A 23617-nucleotide genomic window follows, 5' to 3' on the forward strand; every position below is an offset into this window, starting at 1 on the left:
GACCCTCTGGGGGCCAGCATCCTCCTGGAAGGAGGTCCCTGTGAACGGGACCGGGCTGCCCTGCTGGCCGGCACCGGGAAAACTGCAAAACACTGAAGAAAACAGTTTGAAGGCTCAGCTGTGCAAGTCATAAAGGCCTTAATTAAGTCAAGATCCCTGGATTTCTTTTTTAATCTTTCAATAAAACTTCAGCAAAGACCAGGATGCAGGCGGGCTGGGGAGTAAGGTAACCGCAGCCGCTATGAGATCACAGAAAAACACTTCTGGGCTGGCTTCACTTCCCAGAAGAACAGCCTCTAATAAAGGCAGGCCAAGGCTGACAGGCTTCACCCACGTGCAAATACGAGTGTGTGGATCCACGGCCAGCAGGGGCCCAGAGGCCGACCTCGACAGGCCCCGCCCACGTGAGGCTGGAGGCTGAGCTGGGGGGCTGGGCAGGGAGGCATGAGCAGTCGGCTCCCCATCTGTCCACCCCTGGGGGACCACTCAGCTTTGGACCCTTGGCTCCCTCGTCCCCGTCCCCCAGATAAAGATGTCTGTCCCAGCCGTGGAGTCTTGGCCCAAGCTGGGCCCCTGGCACATCCCAGAGTGGGCTTCGCTGGACCACACGCCCTCCAAGAAGCCGTTCGCAAGCCCAGCCCTTCGCAGGAAGTGACCAGAGAGCCCGGGTGACACCTGCACTCCGAGCCATGCTGTGATCCCGGGACACGTCAGTGGATCTTTCTGGAAAACATCTGTATAACCAGGCAGCTGGTGTGTTCGAGGTTCACGACCTTTGACCTTTTCCGCAAATCCATCCTAGGAAACCGTCGGACGTGGATAAAGAGTGGCATCCAAGGGTGCTGACGGGGTTAATTATGCCAACACAACGTTCGTAACAAAAAGCGACCTTCAACCATAGGAAAACAATGAAGAAATGGCAGTTCTGAAGCGGTACCAACTTCTGGTTGCAAAATAAATGTGCCATAGGCATGCAACGTATGGTGGAACAGAGGCAGGAACTGTGTGATAGCTTTGATGGTGACAGATTGAATCTAGATTTCTCGTGGCAATGATCCTGAAGCGTACAGAAACATCGAACCCTGAGGTTGGGTCCCAGGAGCTAGCACAGCACAGCATTTAGTTTTCAATTAAACTTCAAAAACAAACAAACTCATTGAAAAAGAGATCAGTTTGGTAGTTACCGGAGGCAGGACATGTGCAGGAGAGGCAGCCAAAAGGTACAGACTTCTAGGAGCTCCCGTTGTGGCTCAGAAGGTTAAGAGCCTGACATAGTGTCTGCGAGGACACAAGTTCGATCCCTGGCCTCGCTCAGTGGGTTAAGGATCCGGTGTTGCTGTGAGCTGTGGTGTAGGTCGAAGATGCCGCTTGGACCCTGTGTTTCTCCTGTGGCTATGGGGTGGGCCGGCAGCTACAGCTGTAATTCAACCCCTAGCCTGGGAACTTCCATATGCCACAGTGAGACCATTTTAAAAAAGGTACAAACTTCCAGCTGTGAGATAAATAAGTACAACATGATATATGGAATTAACACGGCTCCATGTTACATATGAAAGTGGTTCAGAGAGTAAATCCTAAGAGCTCTCGTCACCAGGAAAAAGGCTTCTTTTTTCACTTCTTCAATGTCGTAGCCACAGAAGAGGATGAAGCTTCTCTAGACGCACTGTGGTCATTTCATGGCCTATGTCAGTCAACTCACTATCTACCACACCCTAAATTCTACAGGGCTGTATGTCAGTTACATCCCAGTAAAACCGGAAGAAAAAAATTTAATAAAGTTCTAAGATGAGAAGGAGAAGTCGCTCATTCAGTCACTGTGGTTTTCAAAGCAGTTCCACGGATGGAGGAAAATGCTGACAATATGATGCCGGGAGCGCAAAGACTTCCAAACTGGACCGCGGGGTTCTAGTCTCCACACGGGAAAAATGAGAAGGGGGTGATCAAAAGGTTGGATCTGGACACTGTTCTCTCTGAAGAATGGGATTACCAGTAATTTCAGGTTTCCTTTTACTTAGACCGTTCTCCTTGCAAGGTCTAAACTGAGCATGGGGAGTTCCTATTGTCACTTAGTGGAAATGAATGCGACTAGTTTCACGAGGATGTGGGTTTGATCCCTGGCCTCGCTCACGGGCCGTGGTGTAGGTCACAGATGTGGCTTGGATCCCACATTGTTGCGGCTGTGGTGTAGGCCGGCAGCTGCCGTTCCGATTCGACCCCTAGCCTGGGAACACATGCCGCAGGTGCAGCCCCCCCAAAAAATAAAAATAAAAATGAATAAATAAATAAGTAACATGAGCTTGGGTTACATCCCTCAGCAGAACATGAGCCTGGGTTTTCTGCTGTTTGGTTGGTCAACTCAGGGCTGGGGAGCTCCGAAATTTCAGCATCCTAGGTCCCATGAGAGCGCAGGACCCATGGAGCGGAGCCCTCCCTCCACTGCCAGGGGAGGGTCTGGCCAAATGAGACAGGAGCCCCGCAGGGGAACTAGAGGATTGACGGAGGCAGAGTGGTGAGAGAGGAGGGAAGGTTTTGCAGCCTCCGCTGGGTTCCTCTGCAGAAATTATCTCCAGCCCTAAGGAGGCGCACACCTGCTGAGCCTGGCCCCGCCCATCCTGCAGAGCCACACCCACCTCCGCCTTCTGAGCCCAGCTGGCTATATGTGTTTCCAAGGGCTCCAGCTCTCTCTAGCTGGCACCTTCTCACTCCCCCTGCCCCCCACTCCACCGCCTAACCACAGCACTTGCCCCCCAGTCCTCTGCTCCAGCCTCACTGTCTTGTTTTGAACCGCTCTGCTGAGGTAAAATTCACATACCATACATAATGCATCTACTTAAAGGGCACGATTCATTGGTTCTTGGTACATTCACGGAGTTGTGCAAACATCACCGCGTTCATCATCTCAGAAGGAAAGCCCCGTGCCTTCTGCTCTCACCCCCATCCCGCCACCCCCCACACCCCCCAGCCCCTGGCAAGCACTTCTCTGTTTGTCTCTATGGATTTGCTTATTCTGGGACATTTCACATAAACGGGATCATGCAGGATGTGGTCTCGTGTGTCTGGCTTCCTTTCCTCAGCTTCGTGTTTTCAAGATCCACCTACAGTGTAGGGCATATCAGCAGTGCACTCCTTGTTTGCCACACGGGTGTAGCATATTGCTGATCCGTTCCTCTGCTGATGGCACTGCGCTATCAGGAACAAGGCTGCAATGAACACTTGTGCACATGAGCTGAAACCGCTGGGCCAGGAGGCCCCGCCCTACTTTCTGGCGCCCCAGCCTGCCCAGCCCATTCCCAGCTTAGGCCCGGTTCTTGCGTGGCAGGCTCTTAAGCCACCCCTGACCAGCCTGTCCCCTACAGGTCGTCATCAGCTGGACTTACTTTCTCTATAGCACTTACTGCCATTTGAACTTACTCTGCTGGCCGTAGCTTCTGTGTCCCTGTCCTCTGCTAAAATCCAAGCTCCCCGAAGGCAGGGATCTGTCTGACCTGGTCATTACTGAATGGCTACCGCCCAGCACAGGGCTGGACACTCAGAGGCTACTCAGTGAGCATGTGCTTAATTTAATGTGATTGAACGTAGTTCCCCACATTGCAGGGAAGTGCCTCCTCTTCCAGGAAGCCTGCCCTGCCCCCGCCCCCATCTCTGCTGCAGTAGGGGGTTTACTTACCCATCTGCTCACTGGACTTGGGGCTCCTGGAGGGCACGTCCTGCATCTTTTCTTTCTCTGCCTCACACCTGCCCACACGGGCCTGGTGCATAGCAGGTACAGGTGAGCTTTGCCAAACCCCGGGTCCCCCCGGTCATCACTCTGCCTCGTCGTAACAGGGATTCTCACCCGCCCTCTGATGCAGTTCACACCCTTGCACAGCTCGAATTGGGAGTACACTGAGTGCAACCCGGCCGCACGGAAGCCACCAAGAGTTCTCTGGTTCCAAGGGCTCCCCGTGGAGGGAGCAGCTCCTGGAAATGCCAACACTGGGCCAACCCCACAGCTGACACTCAGGACATCTGACCGAGTTCCGGCCTCTGTCTCTATAACAAGCTCCCCCAGGAGAGTCTGATACCTAAAAAAGTTTGGAAATAAATCTTCGAGGACATCAGTTCAGCAACTCAGGGAAAAACAGAAAGCAAAAGATGCTGATAAATTTGGCCCACCAGGACTTGGGGACATCCGGTCAACCCCAGGGGGTGCGGCTGCCTCTGTACGTGCGAAGGAGGCAGGCAATGTGATTAGATGTTTAATTGGGCGCCTCCACGAGCTGACGCGTTTGCCCACGTAAGTCATTATGATTTATTAAACAGCATCCTGCTTATTAAAGCCTTCTTTCCCCTCTCTGACAAATCATTGGGGCATTACTTTGTTTCCAAAAATCACTCCTTTTTTTAAAAACTGTGTGGGTGCCGCTTAATTAATCATTTACTTTCTGTCGCAACTTGGAAGCAAACTAAATGTACAGTGTGCTGCTAAGCGGTTTGTTGGAAATTTCACGGATGCTCACCCCCTCCCTCCCTCCCCGTCACTCAGTATCTCAGCAAAGCACTTGGAAAGGAGGCTGAAAACAGCAGTGTCCGGGCCCCAGCCGGGGAGGGACCCACAGCGCGGGGCACGGCCACAGGGCACCTGCCCGCGCTCCAATCCATCCCACCACCTAAACGAAAACGGAGTTGATGTTTCCAGAAAATCACTTTACAGGGACACCCACATCTTGGCCTGCCTGAGACACGCCCGCAGCTCCTCTGGGGTTTAGGAGGTTGGAAATCAGGCCCCCTCCTTTCCCGGCCACGCCTTCATCCATTCACTTCTATACACCAATCATTTCCTGAGGTCCTACTACGCACCGAGCCTTAAATCAGGTACTAGGTGCAGAGGTGACTCAGACGAGGCCCCTGTTCCGCACGTCGCACCCTCCAGTGGTGGAAGGTCACACCATAACCAATACGTACCACGTACCGGGAGGGCATGGCCGGGTCACCTGCTGTCCCCGAGCCTCCGTCTCTCCTTCAGGAGCGGAGCGAGGGAATGAGCATGGACCATGGACAGGATGGCCTCCCCGCCTTGGGGCTGCAGCCAAGCAGGGCTGGGGACAAAGCCAGACTCAGATTCTGCAGCCTCAGCCCAATCCTAGTGACACTCAGCCTGCCGGGCTGGGTGGCCAGCGGTGGCTGCTGTGTCAAACTGTGAATGCTTTTCATGGAACGGGCCACTGAAATCCATTCCACAGGTGAGCCAAATGCTCCTTTATCTTCACCTGGACACAGCGGCATCACACCGAGGTGATGGTACCCACGGAGACCCAGCTGGGGCTGCTGAGACTCTGAAACCAAGTTAGAGACCCCCAGAACTGCGGGGCTTCCACACCCAGCTGTCCCATGTGGCCCCTCAAACTCCACATGGCCCCAACATCTGACATCATCCTTGTGCTCAGGAAACCACTATGTCTGATAATCGAGACAGAAAGACGTGCAGACAGACAGGCAGACAAAACGATAAAGCAAATACGGACTGTGTTCTGCAATTAAGGAAACAGATGGAGCCCAGAGGACGCCTTTGAGGGAAGACCTTGCAGAAAAGATCCCCAGAGGGAGACGGAGCCTACACACACCCCAGGCAGAGGGAGTCGCCGGGTACTGAGGTGGGGAGGGCCCGGCACATTCCGGAAGCTGAAGGAACACAGCTCTGCAGAGTGCAGCGGGCAGGGCGCCTGCAGGCCGGGCGAGGAGTCTGATTTTATCCCAAGGGCACTGGGAAGCCCCAGGATAGTTCTCCGGATACACACAGGGATGGAGAGATGCGTGTTAGGGACGAGCCATGAAATTCCCATCAGGACTCATAGTCGCGACATTAAAGGGCTGCCTTCTCGACATTCCGCCAGCTCCAGACACTTGCACATGCACACAGAGTATGGAACCAAGCTTTAGTTAAATACAGAGAAGGTATCAAATCATTTTTAAATTCCCCAATCTCCTACTTCCATCCCATACGCCAAGCAGAAATAGAGAAAGAGAACACGCGTTATGTTTAACAAGGCACAGCGTTTTAAATGTCTTTAATCTCCTGAGAGAGGAATTATGTCAGCGGGCTGAAGCTGATATCTATAATTAATATCTATGAAAAGTTGAACCCCAGAAAAAAAACTTTTTCAGGCTAAAAATCCTCATGTGATTTCTAGGTAATTAACAGTTTGGTCCCCACCACGGTAAAAATAGGCTTCCACCTGAAACTAATTTCCTTTTTGGCTACCAAGGCCGTTCCTTGAGTGATGGAGGAGAAGAAAGCTATTAGAATCCATTTACGCAGCGCACACAGGAGGTGACACCGGGCCGAGTGGGAGGTGAGCCGGCCAAGTGCAATTAGGAGCACAGAATCCCCTTGTCTGGGTTTCTTTCCACGTTGAACCTCACCTTTCACTTCAGCCAAGTCCGACGGCTCACAGGCCTCTGAAGTGCATCTGCTTCTGGAGGGGCCCAGACTCTTGGCCCGTCCAACGGCTCAGCCCACGCTGGCCATTCCCGGGCCCGCAGGGGGAGTCACACGTGGGTCAGCCAGGCCACCGACAGGTGCGGGGGTCTGCCCGAGGTCACAGCTAAGCAGCAGGAAGGGCAGCCCCGGAACCCCATTCCCTGTGTTCACCGTGACCCCAGTTCGGCTTAGCTGTCCCCTCTCCAGGGGGACATCCATCCCCCAGACCCTGTGTCATCCTAAAAACCAGGCATCCATTCAAGACTCCAGCCCCACAGGAGCTGCCCTGCAACCAGCCTCTCCTTCCTGCGCATGATTTAACCACCAGGTGTTTCTCCGTTTCATCCGTTTGTGCACTGTTGTCTCTCTCTCTCTCTCTCACACACACACACACACACACCCCTAAATAATAAGCAATCTGAGAGCAGAAGCCACAGGCTTTGGGCATTTTTGTGGCAGGTGTGGGGGCCCCACCCCACCCCCCACCCTGGGGCAAGCGCTCAAGAAAATATTTGCTGATTCAATATCGTTCACAGTTGGCCAAATATTCCCTCCAAGCAGGTTAAAAACCTCTGCCTTAAGTAAAAGCACCGTCACTCAGCCTTGATCCGGCTGTCTCTCCCGTGGGACCCCAAACAGGTCTCCAGGCACAAGGATGGACTGAGAAGCCAAGCGTCAGGCAAATCAGTTAAATGCGCTTAAAAATAACTTTGATTTATCTCCAGCTCACCACAGGCTCGTCCATGCACCTGCCTGTTCCACAAACTTTCACTGAGACCCACTGTGCCTGAAGCCTCCCGCACCAGCAAGGCCACAGTGTCCCTTAAATGGGGGTATCATGTCCCCGTGTCCCCAGGAGCTGGGGCAGAGTGCTACAGATGTGCTGGGAGGTGGCGGGGGGGTGCGCGCACAAAGCAGGGGAAGCAGCAGCAGTAGAAGCCCAGGCTGGAATGTTCCAGGCCAGGCGGAAGTAGTTACAGGTCACAGGTACAAAGGCCAAGAGAGAAGGGGAGGGAGAGGAGGGGTGGACCCCCCCCCCGAAAGATGCACGTGCCCCCATGCCCAGACCTGGGCACATGTTACCTTATAAGGGACTTTGCGGATGTGATGAGGGGTCCCCAGGGGGAGGGTTCCTGGATTACCCGGCTGGCCCAGTGTGCTCACAGGGACCCTTGTCAGAAGGACGCAGAGGGACAGCTGACACAGGGCAAGAGGCCACATGATAGTGGAGGCAGAGCTCGGGGTCCTGCAGCCATGAGCTGAGGAAGGAGGGGCAGAGTTGAGACGAGACAGGGACATGGCGACAAAGCAGAGATTGCTACACTGCAAGGAAGGGGCGGAGAGCCAAGGAATGCAGGCGCCTCTAGAAGCTGAAAAAGGCAAGGAGGCAGAGTCTCCCCTGCAGCCTCCAGAGAAAGAACCCGCTCTGCCCACACTGGACTGCAACCCTGCGAGACTGACTTTGGACTTTTGACCTCCAGAACCGTAAAAGGAAGCATCTGTGCTCTTCTCAGCCGCCAGGTCTGCATTGTATGTGACAGCAGCCAAGGCGGAGTTGTGACCTTGGGAGAACAGCCCTAACTACAGAGCCCATCCTGTGCCCACCACTGCTGACCCCAGGTGGCTGGGTTTTCACTGGGGGTGGGGGGGCAGTGCCCTCCATTCATGAGGACCAGGCAGGCTGATCTTGCCCTCACCTCTGCTCATGTGCGCTGTTACACACGCGGAGACGGAGCTGGGGCTACTTAGCCGTGCCTGGCGTCACCCCTGCTTTCCCTGAAATTCATGAGTCAACAGACTCGCAGCCTGGAAACCCAACCAGCAAAGATAGGCATCCTTCTCGTCCAACCGGACGACACGCCCGGCTGGCAGCATTGCCTTCTAAGGCAACCTCAGCTTGGTGCTGACCTCAGCTGCTCAGCAGAGACCAGACACCCTGGAATGTGCTGTCTCAGGAAAGGGGTGAGCCTCCCATCACTGGAAGGATCCCAGCTGGGCCTCGATGACCTCTGAGCGCCCTGGAAACTCTGAGACCTGTGAGTCTGCCTGGGACTCCTCCTTGGCAACCATCCTGCACCCAGTAGGTGCCCACGTGATGTCTGCTGAATGAATCTGCCTGGGGAGCCTTCCCGCCAACAGCTGTCCTTTTAGCAGAAGGCGCTCTGAGCACAGGCTGGCTTCCTCCTCGAAGGCAAGAGGATGCCCATCTGTGATTCACCTTCTCCGACAGCTCCTGTCAGACACCCCGGGCTGGAGGCTGGAGGCTGGAGGCAGACGCCAAAACAGAGGCTCACAGCCGTGGCGGAGGGAATCCAAGCACAGCCCATGGCCGGCTCACCGCGGGGAACGTCGCGGCTCAGGGTGGGACATGAGACAGTCCCCAGTCCCCGGAGACTCAGCCAGGGCTGCACGGGCATCTGAGAGCCTCTCCCAGGGTCCCCTCAGGCTCTGCGTCTCCATCCAGAAAGGGTCCTGCCTGGGAACCGGCAGACCTGCTCCAGCCCGGCTCCGCCGCCCACAGCTCTGGACTCTGTTCAAACCACTCAGCCTCCCGAGGCCCCAGTGTTCTCATCTGTAAAACGAGGCCCCTGGGCTCGAAGTCGCCCTGCCGCCCCAGGTCCCCTACCTTAACTCGGTGGCTCCGGACTTCTCTGGGTTGAGATTTGGCACAAGACTCAAATCACGGCTAAGGGAGGGGGCTCACAGGGCTGCTCGGCTCCAGGCTAGGACCACCTGTCATGGCCTCACTTCCATCTCTGTCACCGTCCGAGGGCCACCTCCAGCCTGCCTGGGCTGTCCTGAGGTCCATGCCCAGGGTACCGGGGTCCCTGCCGGGCCAGAATTTCCCCCTGCCTCCACCCCACGGCCAGTCACCAAAAGCCTCAGGGAACGCACAGTGTGCACAGACCAAAGCAGCACAGCAGCCCAGGATGGGGCTCCCAGGCCACGCTGAGATGCCACATTCCAGGGACCCCTGCTAATCTGAGCCGTGTGGACGTGGGCGTGGCCACTACTGCACCCCATGAAAAGCAGGTGCACAGGGCTGTTTTGGCCTTGCTTGTGCGGAAATCATGCAGCCCACAGCTGACCCCGAGGGAATGCTGGGCTTTGGGGGAGGGGGTGGGATGTCATCCGGCAGCCAGGGGTGACCTTCCAGCACAGAAGGATGAGCTTCCAACAACAAAGCTGAGAAAGTCATCAGGCTGCTGCTCAGGCCCCCTAACTCCCCACAGCGCCCTCTGCAGCATGCTACCCAGAATTGCACTCTCAGTCTTATCTGCCTGGGTTCAGGATTGGGCAGGGGGCCTTGACCTGGCAATCAGCCTTTCAGCCCCTGGCCAAGATGGGCTCAGGGAGGGCATACGACCCACAAAGGCCAGTGCACCTCAGTTCTGGACTTCCAGGGGGAAGTACTGGTGGACGGCAGCACTCTTTGGCCTCAGATTCTCAAGATGCCATGACCCCGGTGGGCTGTCAGAGACAGCGACAGCGGCCGAGGTTCTCTGGCACCTAGAGCCAGCCACACCTGAAGCCAGACCCCTGGACTTTCTGGATCTATGGGCATTTGATTCCACTTTTTCGCTTAGGCTATTTGGAGTCAGGTTTCTGCGACTTGTGACCAAGAACCCGTGCACAGCACTCCGGGGGCCGTGGGAAAAGCAGGAAGTGAGAAAGCGCTCTCCACTCGAGGAACCTTAAACCTATAACCAGGAAGATCTGACCGACTGGTCAGACACAGCCAAGTGGGGTGTGCGCAATACAGCCCACGAGAGGCTGGAGGAGAGCAACACCCCGGAGAGCCAGCTCTCTCTCCTGGGCCCCCTGCAGTCTGCCCCCTTCTCTTCTTTCCACAAGAATCCCTCCCTCCCCCCACTGTGGAGACAGGAACTCCACTGGGCGGCCACGGAGATTCTGGGCAGTAAAGGGGACTTATCCACGGGGGGCGGGGCGCCGCACTGGGAACATTCTTACATTCTTGATAGAATGAGCCTGAGAGACAGCAGATAACATGCATTACAGACTTGCCTCTATCAACGGGCCATTCCGCTTTCTTCCAGGTGGAGCGGGAATAAAAGGGATTAAGGAGGCGCTGACGGCCTCAGCCACTCGCCCACGCCCCCTTAATGATCTGGGAATGTGCATGCACTTGGTGGAATTTCAGGCGGATGATCCACACCCTTTAAAAGGCACCACAACAAATGTTAGGGAAATGACTGTCCCAGTATCACCCCCTGCCTCCACCCAGGGACCAGGCAGGGCGAGGCCACCTCAGTGTCCAGAGCCCCTCCGGCTTGCTCCTCCCGCCAGGGAGGGCACTGGTGACCCTGGGGCTGGGGGAAGAAGCTGCAGGATCTCAGAAGTGAGCCCCAAGCGCCCTTCCCACTAGACCCACCTGGAAGGCCATGGGTTTCGGGTTTGCCTGCAGGTGGCGGGCCTCTGCTCAGCCTCAGCAAGATGGAGAGAAAGTCTGACTGGCTCTTAGGAGTGTTCCAGGTGATCATTCATGTGAGGAAACTTGGGAAACCCCGGAAATCAGTGAGAAATACTCCATTTTAAAGTGGGCTCTCAGAGCTGACCGCTTCACGAAAGACTCTGGGCTTTGCTTTGCAAACGACTCAGGCAAGAGGAAGAAAACGCAACCACAGGAAAGTCCCTTAAAGGAAGGAGCAAATCCGCACGGTACCAACCGCCCCCTCCCTGGGGCTGCAGAAGCTGCTCCTAAGATCTCCAAAGGCCAGGGAGTAGCCCAGGGAAGCCCACCCACCTCAGCAGCTCCCACCCTCACCACGGTGGGCACCCCCCAAGCACATCAGCGGGGCCTCGGCCAGAGGCTGGGTTGAGTTCCTAGCCCACGCATCCCTCGGCCCCCAGGGGTGCCGGCGTAGGGGGAGGGTGCAAGCACCCCAGGTGGCACCTTTTCAAGCTTTTAAAAGGTATCACGATGCAGGTGTGACTCTGAAGGAAAGACATAGGCAGACACAGAATGAAGGGGACATGGACAAAAGCTGTTCTGGGGGCTCCCTCCCAGGGGAGATGCCAGAACCCAGTTATTCCCGGGAGGCTGGAAACACTTGATGCAGGTTTGACAGATGGACAAATGAACAGGTGACCAAGTGAGTGATATCTAGAAAGATACCCAGATGGAGTTCCCGTCATGGCTCAGTGGTAACGAAACCAACTAGTATCCATGAGGACACAGGTTCGATCCCTGGCCTCGCTCTGTGGGTTAAGGATCTGGCATTGCTGTGAGCTTCAGTGTAGGTTGCAGACACAGCTCAGATCCTGCATTGCTGTGGCTGTGGTGTAGGCCAGCAGCTGCAGCTCTGACTCAACCCCTAGCCTGGGAACCTCCACACGCGGAGGGTACGGCCCTAAAAAAGAAGAAGACACCCAGCAGAAAGCCGACCTTCCCAGATTCCCTCCAGCTGCTCTCCAGGGAAGCTCCCTGCGTTTAAACCCACCCCCCCGTCCCTTTTCCTGTTTGAAAAGCTGAGCCAACCGCCCCCTGGGTGCTGTGTTCTCTGTGAGTGAAATGAGACTGGGACCAGAGAATCTAGAACTTAATTCTGGAGTTGGTGCTCCTGCTGAGGGCCCTGGCTCCTGGCTGACCCACCCTGGCCAGAGGCAGGGGACAGGAGGCCTGGGGCCACTGCTGCCAGTGGGAGCCTCTGGATGCTCTCCCTCTCTCTCTGCCTCCGCCTCCTCCCAGGCAGGAGGCAGATCCCTCTACCTCCTGCAATGCTGTTCCCTGCAGGCAAGGCTCCACTAAGCGCCTAAGCACCTGGGACAGGGAGGCAGCAGAGAACCCACAGACAAAAGCCCCGCCCTCCCAGGGGACCTAGGAGGGGCTGGAGCCTGGGGGAGACAGGACGCTGGGGGTGGGGGTGGCGGGGAAGAGAGTCATTCAAGGTCTGTCCCCTCTCGTTCCCATAAGCCACATCCTACCTGGTGCTACTTTCGCTTCTACTCACCTGTGGTTCTCTCCCAGGCTCTTTGGGGACCACAGAACCGGGGGACTGAGGAACTTGGATGCAAAAACAATGACCTCTTTATTTTCAGCAGCTCCAACTGAAATCGGGCATTTCCTCCATCAAACAGGAGGCAACAAGCCACAACGGTCTCATTAGTACCTGGGACTTTGTCACCCACAGAAATCACAGGTGTTTTCCAGAACACCTGACGGCTCGTGTCCGTCTCGAACTACCATTTACCGTCATCACGACTTCAAAACTGGGGTAGTTATTGTCCTTGCTGCTAACTCTTGTTAATGTGTTACTAAAGAACTTAGTTTCAATATTTTGATAATTTTATTGCCATGGAATTTACTTCCTTTTAATCCCATGTATTCTGTGTTATGCCGGTTATAAAAACTACATTCTGAGAAAGGTCTGTGGGCTTGTCCAGACTTGGGATGGGGGGAGTGTATGCCACAGAGAAAGCTGAGAAGCCCTGTGCCAGGATGGGGGGGGGGAGGCGGTCCTTGGAGCCGGGAAGTCCCTCCATGTGAATGAATCTGGGGGCGGCCCGTGGTGCCGACCCCCCCACGGAGCAGCAGCTGCCTCAAATCGCTGACAAAGAAGGGCCACAGGAACGAAATGAAAACCCCAAAGCCCCTCCACGTTCAAGTGGTCAATCAGAACATAAGCCTGGATGGGGTTAAGCAGCACGGATCAGAATACATTGAGAAAAACATCAGATTTTTATTGAGTGCTTTATTTTTACAGAGTGAAAATTGAATTCTTAACTGGTCCATGAGGCAGTCAATGGGGAAAAGGGCCTAAAAGCAGGGAGGAAGCAAAGTGCACCTGAACTTGAGATGTAAACGCTTCACCTTCGCAAGGGCAGCAGCTCCGGACCCTGCCTCCCGGCCCACGTCCTCGCCTCCCGGCCGGGCTTGGAACCAGTCAGCCCATTTCTGCAATGCGGGGAGATCCAGAATCTCCTGGGCCCAAGTGACAGCCCCCCACTTGGGTCACACAGGGCAGAAGGGGGGGTTATTGGGAGAAACCAGAAACAAGACCACCCCCCACCCCCGGCCGGCTCCCTGCCACGTCCTTCCCAGGTATGGGATGGCACTGGTGAAAGTTTCTCCTCCAAAACCACAGGGCGGTGGATTTCCTTGGGGAATTGCAGCCCGGCAGTAAGGGGCCAACTCAAGGCCGACCCAAGAGTGCCTTCTGCTGTCGTTAAGACCCCAGGCTCAATCACAAAACTACCACCAAATGACCATCTGACCCAGCAATTCCACTTCGAGGTATGTGCCCAGGAGACGCGAAAGCAGGGGTCTGAACAGACCTTTGTATCCCCAGGTCCACAGCAGCGCTGCTCCCCACACCGAGAGGTGGAAGCAGCCCAGGGGTGCACGATGGAAAAACAAATAGATGTAGTCCAGCCCCACAGAAAAATGACTCAGCCTTGAAAAGGAAGGAAGTTCCATGGTGGCTCAGTGGGTTGTGAACCCAACTAGTATCCATGAGGATGTGGGTTTGATCCCTGCCCTTGCTCAGTGGGTTAAGGATCCAGCATTGCCATGAGCTGTGGTGTAGGTCATAGACACAGCTCAGATCTGGCACTGCCGTGGCTGTGGTGTAGGCCGGCAGCTGAAGCTCCAATTCCACCCCTAGCCTGGGAACTTCCATATGCCGCAAGTGCAGCCCTAAAAAGGAAAAAAAAAAAAAATGAAGGACGTTGTGACACCTACTAGGACATGGATGAACCCTGGGGACATGATGCCATGTGAAATATGCCTGTCACAGAAGGACAAATACTGTCTGATTCCACTTATATGAGGTCTCCAGCATAAACAGTCAAACTCCTAGACAGAGGCAGACCGCGAGGTTTCCTGGGAAGCGGGGAGGGAAGGGGAGTGAGTGTTTAATGGGGACAGCGCTTCAGGTTAAGAAGATGGCAAACTTCTGGAGGTGACGGTGGTGAGGGCTGCATAGCCATGTGAATGCAATTAACACCACTCAACTGCACACTTTAAAACGGGTGAGCGTATTCGTATTTCACCACCATGAATAAATCACAAAGAAAAAAAGGAGTTCCCACTGTGGCGCAGCAGAAACAATCCAACTAGGAGCCGTGAGGTTGCGGGTTCAATCCCTGGCCTCGCTCAGTGGGTTAAGGATCCAGCGCTGTCATAAGCTGTGGTGTAGGTTGCAGATGCGGCCTGGATCCCACGTTGCTGTGGTTGTGGTGCAGGCCTGCGTTTGTAGCTCCAATTTAGCCCCTAGCCTGGGAACCTCCATATGCCGCAGGTGCGGCTCTAAAAAGCAAAAAAAAAAAAAAATCTTTGTTGCACTAAAAAAAAGGAGTTAGCACTCAGGCTCAAGCGTGAAGAGTGAAACCACAGCTCAGACCCTTATCCGTTGTGTGACTTTGGGCAAGTCCCCTGGATGCTGTACATTTCTGTAAAACAAATACAATAATTGCAACTACTTTTTTTTTTTTTGGCCACAGCAACACCAGATCCGAGCCATGTCTGCAACCTACATCACAGCTCATGACAACGCCGGATCCTTAACCCATTGAGAGAGGCCAGGGATTGAACATGCAACCTCATGGATGCTAATTGGATTCGTTTCTGCTGCACCACACGGGAACTCCTAACTGTAACTACTTTTTAAGACTGTTTCCAGAACCAGATGAGTTAAGGCAGGTCATGGGCCTGGCACAGCCGTGGGCACACACAAGGGGACTGCGATTATTAACTTCCTTATTACTAATCAGGAGCAAAATGTAAATAATGAGAAAGTGTTATTATAAGATAAAATTACCTCCAAAGCAGAGGCAGGGAGGTGATTCTCAAAGCCATCTCTCTGCTAGGGCCTGGGAGATGATATCTCTACTTCTGACGCTTTGGAAATGTGCACAGCGCAGAAAGCTCATAAAGAATCCTTTCTGAATTAAAAGTGATCTGAATAGAAGCAGCCGCACTCGGCCTGGCTCTTCTCTAACTTTAATTTGAACTTAATTTATCTCTGAGCATCAGGAAGGGGCGTCGCGTGAGCGATGCGCCCTGCTGGAGTCAAGGCGAGCGCAACGTTGCAGGAAATTATCTGCTTTTGCAAGAAAATCACCAAGGAAGGAGGGCGCCGTTATTTTAAGATCTTCGGGCTGGTGTGAGAAGAAACTAATTAAATGATTGCAATTTTCTGGGCAAATACAGAAACTGACTGCTACTGGGATGCAAAATAAGAAGGAACTTTTCCACCTCAAAAGAACATCGGAGATTTAATTCCTTTCTTTTTTTTTTCCCAGTCCTCCAGTGAGAGCTCACATTCCAGAATGCCTATCAAATGTTTAAAACAATACACGGAGCTTGATCGGGATCAAGAGGACGGGCACTCCGGGTGCTCTGGGAAGTGTCCCTGAATCTTGGGGCTTAAGTAGAAAGGGTTTGGCTGCTGCCCTCGCGGGTGGATTATCAGTTGCCAGTTCACGGGGAGGATGGGAGCAGGTATCACTTCACAGCCCAGCAGAGCGACAGCCCGCAGCCGCAGGAACCTGCGTGGGGCAGCGGAGCATTCACCAGCCCCACCGGCCACTCGGGGGGGGGGGACCGGAAGAGCCATGGGGGACACGTTTTCATGGCACTTCTACGCCCAGACTCCAAGCTCACACCTAGGAAGAGGCTTTCAAAGTAGCTCCCCTGTGGCCTAGTGGTTAAAGGATCTGCTGTCATCACTGCTGTGGCCTGGGTTCGATCCCGGGCCCAGGAACTTCCACACGCCATGGGGTGTAGTCTGGGAACAGACCCACACGCCTGCTCCACCTTCCACGTGCTGCAATGGAGACCCTGCTGCGCCCACAACGAAAGCCGGAGTTCCCCTGCTTCCTGAGCTTCCAGACCTGGGAAGAAGTTAGCCAGGAGCAGGGGCCTTGGCGTCAGCTGGCTTCACAGGTCATCAGCACCCCTCTGCACTCCATAAAGCACCCCACAAACTCGGGAACTCCGAGGGTGAGGGCGAAGGGAGCCACGGGTGAGAATCCATGCATAACTCACCAAACATGAGGATATGCCCTCGCAGAAGGCACTTTACTCAGCCCCCCACCCCCGGGTCTTCCCCAACTGGAAACGGTGCGGGGCTACTCAGCTTTGTGCCCACGCGCCTTCTGAATGCGCCACCTCTGCGCTCCCTGCTTTCACCCTTGGGGGGCTCAGCCTGCCCCTGACAAATCATAATAAAATAAAATGTCAGAACAACAGGAACTCTGAAAAAGGCCTGCGCAAGCACTGGGCTGCATTCTAATCCGAAGGGGCGTGCAGAAGAATGAAGTTAATTTATGACCTCTTTAAAACACTCTCAGGAACCCTCATGCAACTACAAATTAAATAGCCACTTCATTAAAGCCCAAGTAGATTCGTGCCATGTGCTTGGGAGCTTTATTAACAGGGCTGTCTTTATGCCTTGGAGCCAAGCTTCCTGATGGACGGACCTGTTCTTTCTCTGCCTGGTGCGCCAGGCTTTTTAGGACTCCATGTTCCTCCCTCAGCCTTCACCCTCTCACCATGGCAACCCCCTCCTCAGCCTGGGTGACCCTGATTCCACTCGTCCTTCAGAGCCGCTCGGTCATCACCTCCTCCAGGAAGTCCTCCCTGACCTCCCCGGGGCAGATCCTTAGGGCACCAGAATTGTGTGATGAAATCCTGTCCTGTCCCAGCGTCCCACCAGGACAGTGGCCATGACTGATTCTGCACAACCGCTGTATCCCAGCACCTAACAGACCCTCTTAGAGAGCAGCTGTTTTGAGGGCTCGTGTGAGGCCTCTTCCTACCCGAGGCTCTCAAACTTCATATGATCTCTCCAGGCATGGAGAGAATGCGGAGACCCTAGGTGGCCCTGGACATGTCACCCCCCATATGACACTGCCAGCTTGCACGCCAAGATGCACCTAGACTCTGCTCACATCTCCACTGACCGCCACGGGCTGCCCTCGCTCTCTCATCATTCTTGGTCTGGCTGCCAGGCCCAGGGTCCCCGACAGGCTGGCTTCCTGACAACAAATGTGACAGGCACTCAGGGCCAGTCACCGCATCCCTTGACCTTTGTCTGTCTCTGTCTTCCTCTGGGTGGCCTCTGGCTGCCCTCTGTGAAGGCTGCCACGACAGAGAAGTGCTTCATCTGGGCAGGTGCCCGCCAGGCAAGCACTGACCAGCCACGGCTCTGCCACTGGTAAACCAGACCTCTCTCTCCAACCCAGTCCCCGCAGCGAACGCTGGGAGGCCCGCACCGTGTGGCCTGGGATTCTAACACATCTCACGGAAAGTTCAGCAGACTTAAATGTAAGACCCTGGAGCCACCAAGCTCGCAAGCATGGAGCAGAGCTGTCACCACAAAACCATAGCCGTCAGACGCAGGCTACAAATCAGCTCTGCTGCCGATTCACTCAGGAACCTGAAGGGCTTCATACCAAGGCCTTTGTGGTCTCTGGATGCTGGAAGCTGGCAGCAGGCAGTGAAGCCAGGGTGGCTTCAGGAAAGGGAGGGCCTGGGGCAGGGGGCAGAATCACATCCTGTCCCCAGGCACCTGAAACCTCTCTCTCAGACAAGAACTCTTCCCGCCTGCTGCCCGCTCCGGGGGCCCTTCACCAGCCCCACCCTGCACACTGCCCCTGGGGCACTGGCTGAAAGCCAGCCCTGCCTGCTACTGCGCACTGAGCCCGTGCTGCGGCCAGGCCCAGTGCCGGCTCTGTACATGGATTGTGCGACTCAGCCGGCACGGCCGACACACCTGCCTTGACTTCCTGCAGATCCAAACAGTGAGGCCCAGAGAGCTTAGTTGGATCTGCCCCAAATCTCAGAGCCTGGAAGAGGCAGGGCCAGACACAAACCCAGGCGAGCGGGCTCTGACGCCCAGGCACCAATAACCACCCACCACCCAATGCCGCCACGCTGGGCTCCTGCGCCCTGTGTTTGGGACCCATTAGCAGTGGACTTCAACCAATTTGTTCCAAACTTCTTTCCTCTGATTTCTCTCGGTGCCCAGTGAGCTCACGGTCTCCTTACATGACACAGCTTCCGCTGGCCACTCCCAAACCTTGCTCAAGCGGTTCCTCCCCCAGACTGTTCCTCTCCATCTCCCACAGGCTCCCCACTCGTTCTGTAAGTCCATCCTGACACCCCCTCTTCCACGCAGGCTTCCCTGATTGCCCCGCTCCTCCCTCGTACCCTAACTGTTCATATCCATCCCTTTCCCCATGGGACTACTCCAAGCTCCACTGTGTTAAGCTCAGGGTTTGCAAACAGACCCCCTTCTCTGCTGCTACAGGCTGAATTTCCCCCCACAAATCATATGTTTAAGTCCTAACCTCCAGGACCTCAGGATGTGCCTATATTTGGAGACACGGTTTTTAAAGACGGGCATAAGGTAAAATGAGGCCCCTGGAATGGGCCCTGATTTAATATGATTTGTGTGTCCCTATAAGAAGACATTAGGACACAGACACAATGAGAAGAGGCCATCTACAAGCCATAGAGAGAGGCCTCAGGAGGGACCAATCCTACTGACCCCTTGGTCTTGGACGTCCAGGCTCCAGAACTGAGAGAACATGTATTCTGTTGCTTAACTTAAGCCGTCCAGTCTGTCACTTGGTTGTAACGGCCCCAGGAGGCTAATCCTCCTGCTCCCAGGGCCTTGGCATCTGACAGGTGCACTGGGTGGGACCCAATTCAAGCCTTCTGAAGCTCCACACTTCTGATTTGGAGCTCTGGCTCTCCGGGTATAAAACAGCACAAATAGTAGGTTCCTGAAGATCCCAGAGTAGACAGCATGGAGAGGCAGCGTAGAATATTTCTGCATACAACTCCCCTTGACTCCCTCAACCCTGCAGACACAGCACGGCACGGACATGGGGAAGGGGGCCAGGTGGTGCCCATGGACTGACCAACAGCGACAAAGCAAAACAAGCTGGGCCTGGCTGCAGGAAGCTCACGTGCCAGCCATCGATGCTTCAAAGCTCAGGTTCCAGTTTTGCAAAGAGGGAAGGCGTGCAGGTGAGCTGTTCTTAAAGAAATAGAAGCATGCGATTTCCCCAAAACAGTAAAAGTGGGAGAGGGCACAGCAGTGTCCCCCCGGGGGGGCGTGAACCCTCGACCCCAGAAACAGAGACCCGTCCACCTCCAGATTACACCTCTACCTCTGCCAGCAGCTCGGGAGACCCAGAACCTGGAAGCCTCTGTGCACCCATTCTGGATCCATCCAACGCAGGTTGGTTTCAACGAAACCTTAATTTCACACCTAACAATTCATTTCTACAGCCAAACGGCAGGCAGAAAGGCAGTGCTTAGACTTCCAAGCGAGTCCCCTTCCGTATCTCCATGGGAGCGGGAGGAAACTAAGCCTTTTGAAGGAAAACGCACGTGTCCCCAGCACAGCAGAGCGGGGACTGTCCGGGAGCCACCCTGAAGCCTTACGATTCTTTGTCTGCAGATGCTTTAAAATACCATTCTAAAAAGTCTACCCCTCACATCAAATGCTTTTTTTAATTTTGAAAACCACCTGACATGGTAAGGCAAACACTATCTATCCGCAGAGAGCGGCTCCTACCAGCGCAAATTAGGTGAAATAAATTTTTCAAAAAGACTGCACAGCAAATCAGGCTCAAGTTAGTTTCTTTTCTGCTGTAGCTTTCAAATAAGGTGCTTTCAAGCGGAGGTGAACCAAGTGCAGAATGCTGGCTAGCATCTTTGGCCCTGCGGCAGCCAGAGGGACCGAAGTGCATTTCTGAGACACTTCACGTGCTGAGAAAATAATTCTACGCATGCGCGCAGCGCTGAGCCAGTAACGACGAGAAAAATGGTTTTACTTGGCGCTTGGTTACAGCTTTCACTCCTCTTGAGTTTTTCCCAGGCAAGTGAAACTCTTAAAGCATCACCTGCTGCCCAAGCCAAGGGATGATGGACTTTTGCAGCGAGTCTTCTCCCTGACTTCCCATTCCTGAGAATGGGTGAGCTGGGAGTGCCCCCTCCCCACCACAAACCAGAGTGGGAGGTGCTTGAGCCGGATGCCCAGCAGCATCTCTGCAGCGTCTCTCCCTGAGCTTGCCTTCTCCCCCACAGACAGGACCCAGCTAACAGAACTGAGTACTTAGGCTCCCGCCTAAGTGTCTAAGTCCTAGGCCACGCCCCGCTCTCATCACCCTGCCCCCACTTCCCAGAGGCCAGGGGAAGGCGGCTGGTCTCAAAGCTCCTCTCCAGATCTGCGCTCCCAACCCCCGCCCCAAAGAGAAGCCAGCACACACAGGCCCACTTCCACACCCCTCTTCGAAGCCCCCCTCTAAGCATGCCCTGCAGGCAGCTAAGAAACAGTCCCAAAGGAGTCACCCGACTCAGCCACGCTGGCCAAGGAGCAAAGCCAGGTGGGTTCCTCTGCCAGGCCCTGACCACCCCCCCACCCCACTGCCCCAGCCCTGAGTCCAGACCCCTCCTCAATCTCTCCAAGGAAGCTCTGCACTCTGGGGAGAGCTGGGGGTGGGCGGGCTGGGTGCCAGTGAGTCCTGAAGGTGCTGATTCCCAGCTGGGAGGCTGGTGCCCACACACACACCCCGCCCCCGTTTCTCTCTTTCTCACACACACACACACACACACACACACACACACACACACACACACGAAGCTGATGAGTGAGCTGCGGAATGGACAGCCTGGGGGGTGGAGGGAAAGGGTCTTGGTTTAGATCTTCTAGCTCCCCAGGATGGGCTGGTAATATTTATTTGTTCCTTTGAGTTACCGGTGTCCAGGCTACTTTGCAGTCCTGGTTACAGCTCAGGTACACAGTGAAGGGCGGGGGCCAGCCGCACATCTGGGGTCTGACCTCTGTCTCATGTGACCCCCCCCCCCCCACCAAGGCTCTTGGAAGGAGGGGGCACCTGCTACCTTCTGTAAAGCATCACCCCTCAGGGCCCTGACTGCCCCCTGCTGGCCAGCAGTGCCCAAGGCATCAGCAACACCCCTTCCCCTCCCCCCAGGGCTTCTAGTCTGACTGGAGATGGCAAAAATGACCAGAGACCAGAGACTTGGCCTCTGCGGGGGAAGCTGGGGAGGGGGGCCGGCAGGGCACTGAGCTCTGGACCAACCAGGCCCAGCCAGAGGGGCCCCCAACCCTCAACGCATTCATCACGCACCCATCGCAGCCCAGCAAACAGGGCTAGGCCGAGGAGGTGGGTAGAAGTGCCACCAACCCAGGTCACACCCCTGTCCTGACTAGGGGAGTGCCTGGATCCCCACTCCTCCGCTCCCAAAGGATACAGGGGCCCTGGCCCTATGCTGCTTCCTCAGAACTTGGGGGAGCAGTGGTCAAGGCTTGGGGGTCAGCCATTGGATAGTGAGAGGACATTGATGAAAGGAAGCAAAGAAGGTTCGCGTCTCTTCTCCGCTTCTCCCCTCCCCATAACCAGCACCCCCCCAAACACACCCACACAGCTGCCACCTCCCTGTACCACCGTCTCTGTCAAAAGTAGAGATGACCCACGTAGGGCTGCAGGGAGGTGACCCCCCGCATGACCATGCGTCATCTGCTCAGGCAGGAACAGAGCGGGGAGGGAGGCAAGCGAGGCTTCGCTCGCCCAGGGAAGACGATGAGGGTACTCCCATGCCCCAGGATACATCACCAAAGAGGAAGGGGGGATCCCAGGGGGTAGGGCCTATGGCGCTGGTGAAAAGAAGCGAGGCGCCGCCGGAGGCCCCTGACAGAAGTGACTTTGCAGGGCAAGAGGTGTCGAACTTGCAGCTGGAGCGAGGCCAGAGTAGCGGCGGCGGTGGGGACAGGGCAAGGAGTGCGGGGAGTTCGCCGCCGCGGTCCGATGCGCGGCGCAAAGCCCAGCTTGGTAGGTAAGCAGATCCCTGCGCTTCCAGTGCGTCCGGTCGCGGGTCCTCAAGGGACCTGTGGGTCACACTACGGGAATCAGGGAGCAGGGGTCCCAGAATCAAGGGTCCCAGAATCGGACGCCGGGCTGACCGGGGAAGTCCTGGAACCCGTGGCGATGCCACGAGCGGGGTTCCGGGTAGACCAGGGCGGAGAGGGTCCGGGGGCCAAAAATCCCAAAGCAAAGCTGAGTGGACCAAGTGGAGTCTGAAGGCGGCCGAGGTGCAACACCAAGGCGGGAGGGGTCCTAAAGGGCCTCGAGGCTCCCCAAGGTGGCCGGGGTACCGAAGCCTCTGGTTGGGCCCCCCAACCTGAGATCTAGAGGCCAGTGGGGGCGCCCCTGAGGTGGCTCAGGATCCCGGAAATCGGTGGAAATATCCCCCGAGGGGAAGCAGGCTGCTCACATATCTGGGTACCTCTTCCCAAGTAACCGGTGGACACGGGCCAGTAGGGGCGCCGCCGAGGTGACTCACGCCCCCAAGTCTCCAAGAATCCCAAGGGTGACCGCAGGGCCGTCCGGAAGTGGGGGCTCCGAGGTGTCCCGGGCAGGGCCCGCGGGGGGCGCGCGGAGGTCACTTACGCTGCTGTTCTCGCCCGTCCAGTGCACCATCGCCTGGTTGTGCGTCGCGTCCCCCTTGAGCACGAACGACGTGCTGATGAGCGAGACTTGCGCCCGCGAAGCCGATCCGGCCACCGGCGCCGCCCGCGCCCAGCGCCCCTGGCTCGCGGCGGGGGCGCCGTCCTCGCCAGGTCCCAGAGCCGGACCGGGACCCGGGGCGCCGGGCTCCGCGCCGCGCGCCTGCTGGTCTTCGCCGTCGCCGTGCAGCGCGCGCCCCGCGGGCGGGCTCGGCGGCGCCCGAGTCAGCAGGGCGCGGGGACCCAGGCGCCCGGGCTCAGGGGAGCGCCCTGCCGCCCCGCAGGCGGCCAGCAGCAGCAGCAGCAGCACCAGGAGCGGCCGCAAGCGTGGCGAGCGCAGGGAGCGCGGCGGCGGCGGCGGCGCCCGGGGGCTCGGAGCTCGGGCGGCGGAGCCCGGGCCCTTCGGGGAGCGCTGGGGTCCCCGGTGCGCCATGGTCGCCAAGGGGCGGCGGCAGGGCTGGCGGCGGGGCGGCGCGGGCGAGGGAGACCGCGGCCGGGAGAGCGGAGGGCGCTGGGGAGCGCGAGCGAGAGCGCAGAGAAAGGAGCCGGCGAGGGGAGGGAGCCGGCGGGAGGAGGGGACTCGCCGCTCCGCCGCCGCCAACCCGCGCAGCCGAGGGCGCACCGCCACCTGCCGGCCGGCCCTGCGCCCTCC

The 23617-nt window shown here is 56.3% G+C and overlaps 1 protein-coding gene across 3 annotated transcripts in view; it reads right to left on the reverse strand.

Annotated features, from left to right (window-relative positions):
* The window catches only part of SORCS2 (sortilin related VPS10 domain containing receptor 2), a 463077-nt gene extending 439664 nt beyond the window's left edge, over positions 1 to 23413 (reverse strand). For all 3 annotated transcript variants that reach the window (XM_047798311.1, XM_047798308.1, XM_047798310.1), the window contains exon 1: positions 22910 to 23413. In XM_047798311.1, the coding sequence (XP_047654267.1) occupies positions 22910 to 23398 (489 nt within the window). In that variant the 5' untranslated portion in view covers positions 23399 to 23413. The remainder of the gene's footprint in view (positions 1 to 22909) is intronic.
* Positions 23414 to 23617: the final 204 nt, after the last annotated feature.

The sequence above is a fragment of the Phacochoerus africanus genome, chromosome 10 (assembly GCF_016906955.1).
Source record: "Phacochoerus africanus isolate WHEZ1 chromosome 10, ROS_Pafr_v1, whole genome shotgun sequence".
In the NCBI taxonomy this organism is placed as follows: domain Eukaryota; kingdom Metazoa; phylum Chordata; class Mammalia; order Artiodactyla; family Suidae; genus Phacochoerus; species Phacochoerus africanus.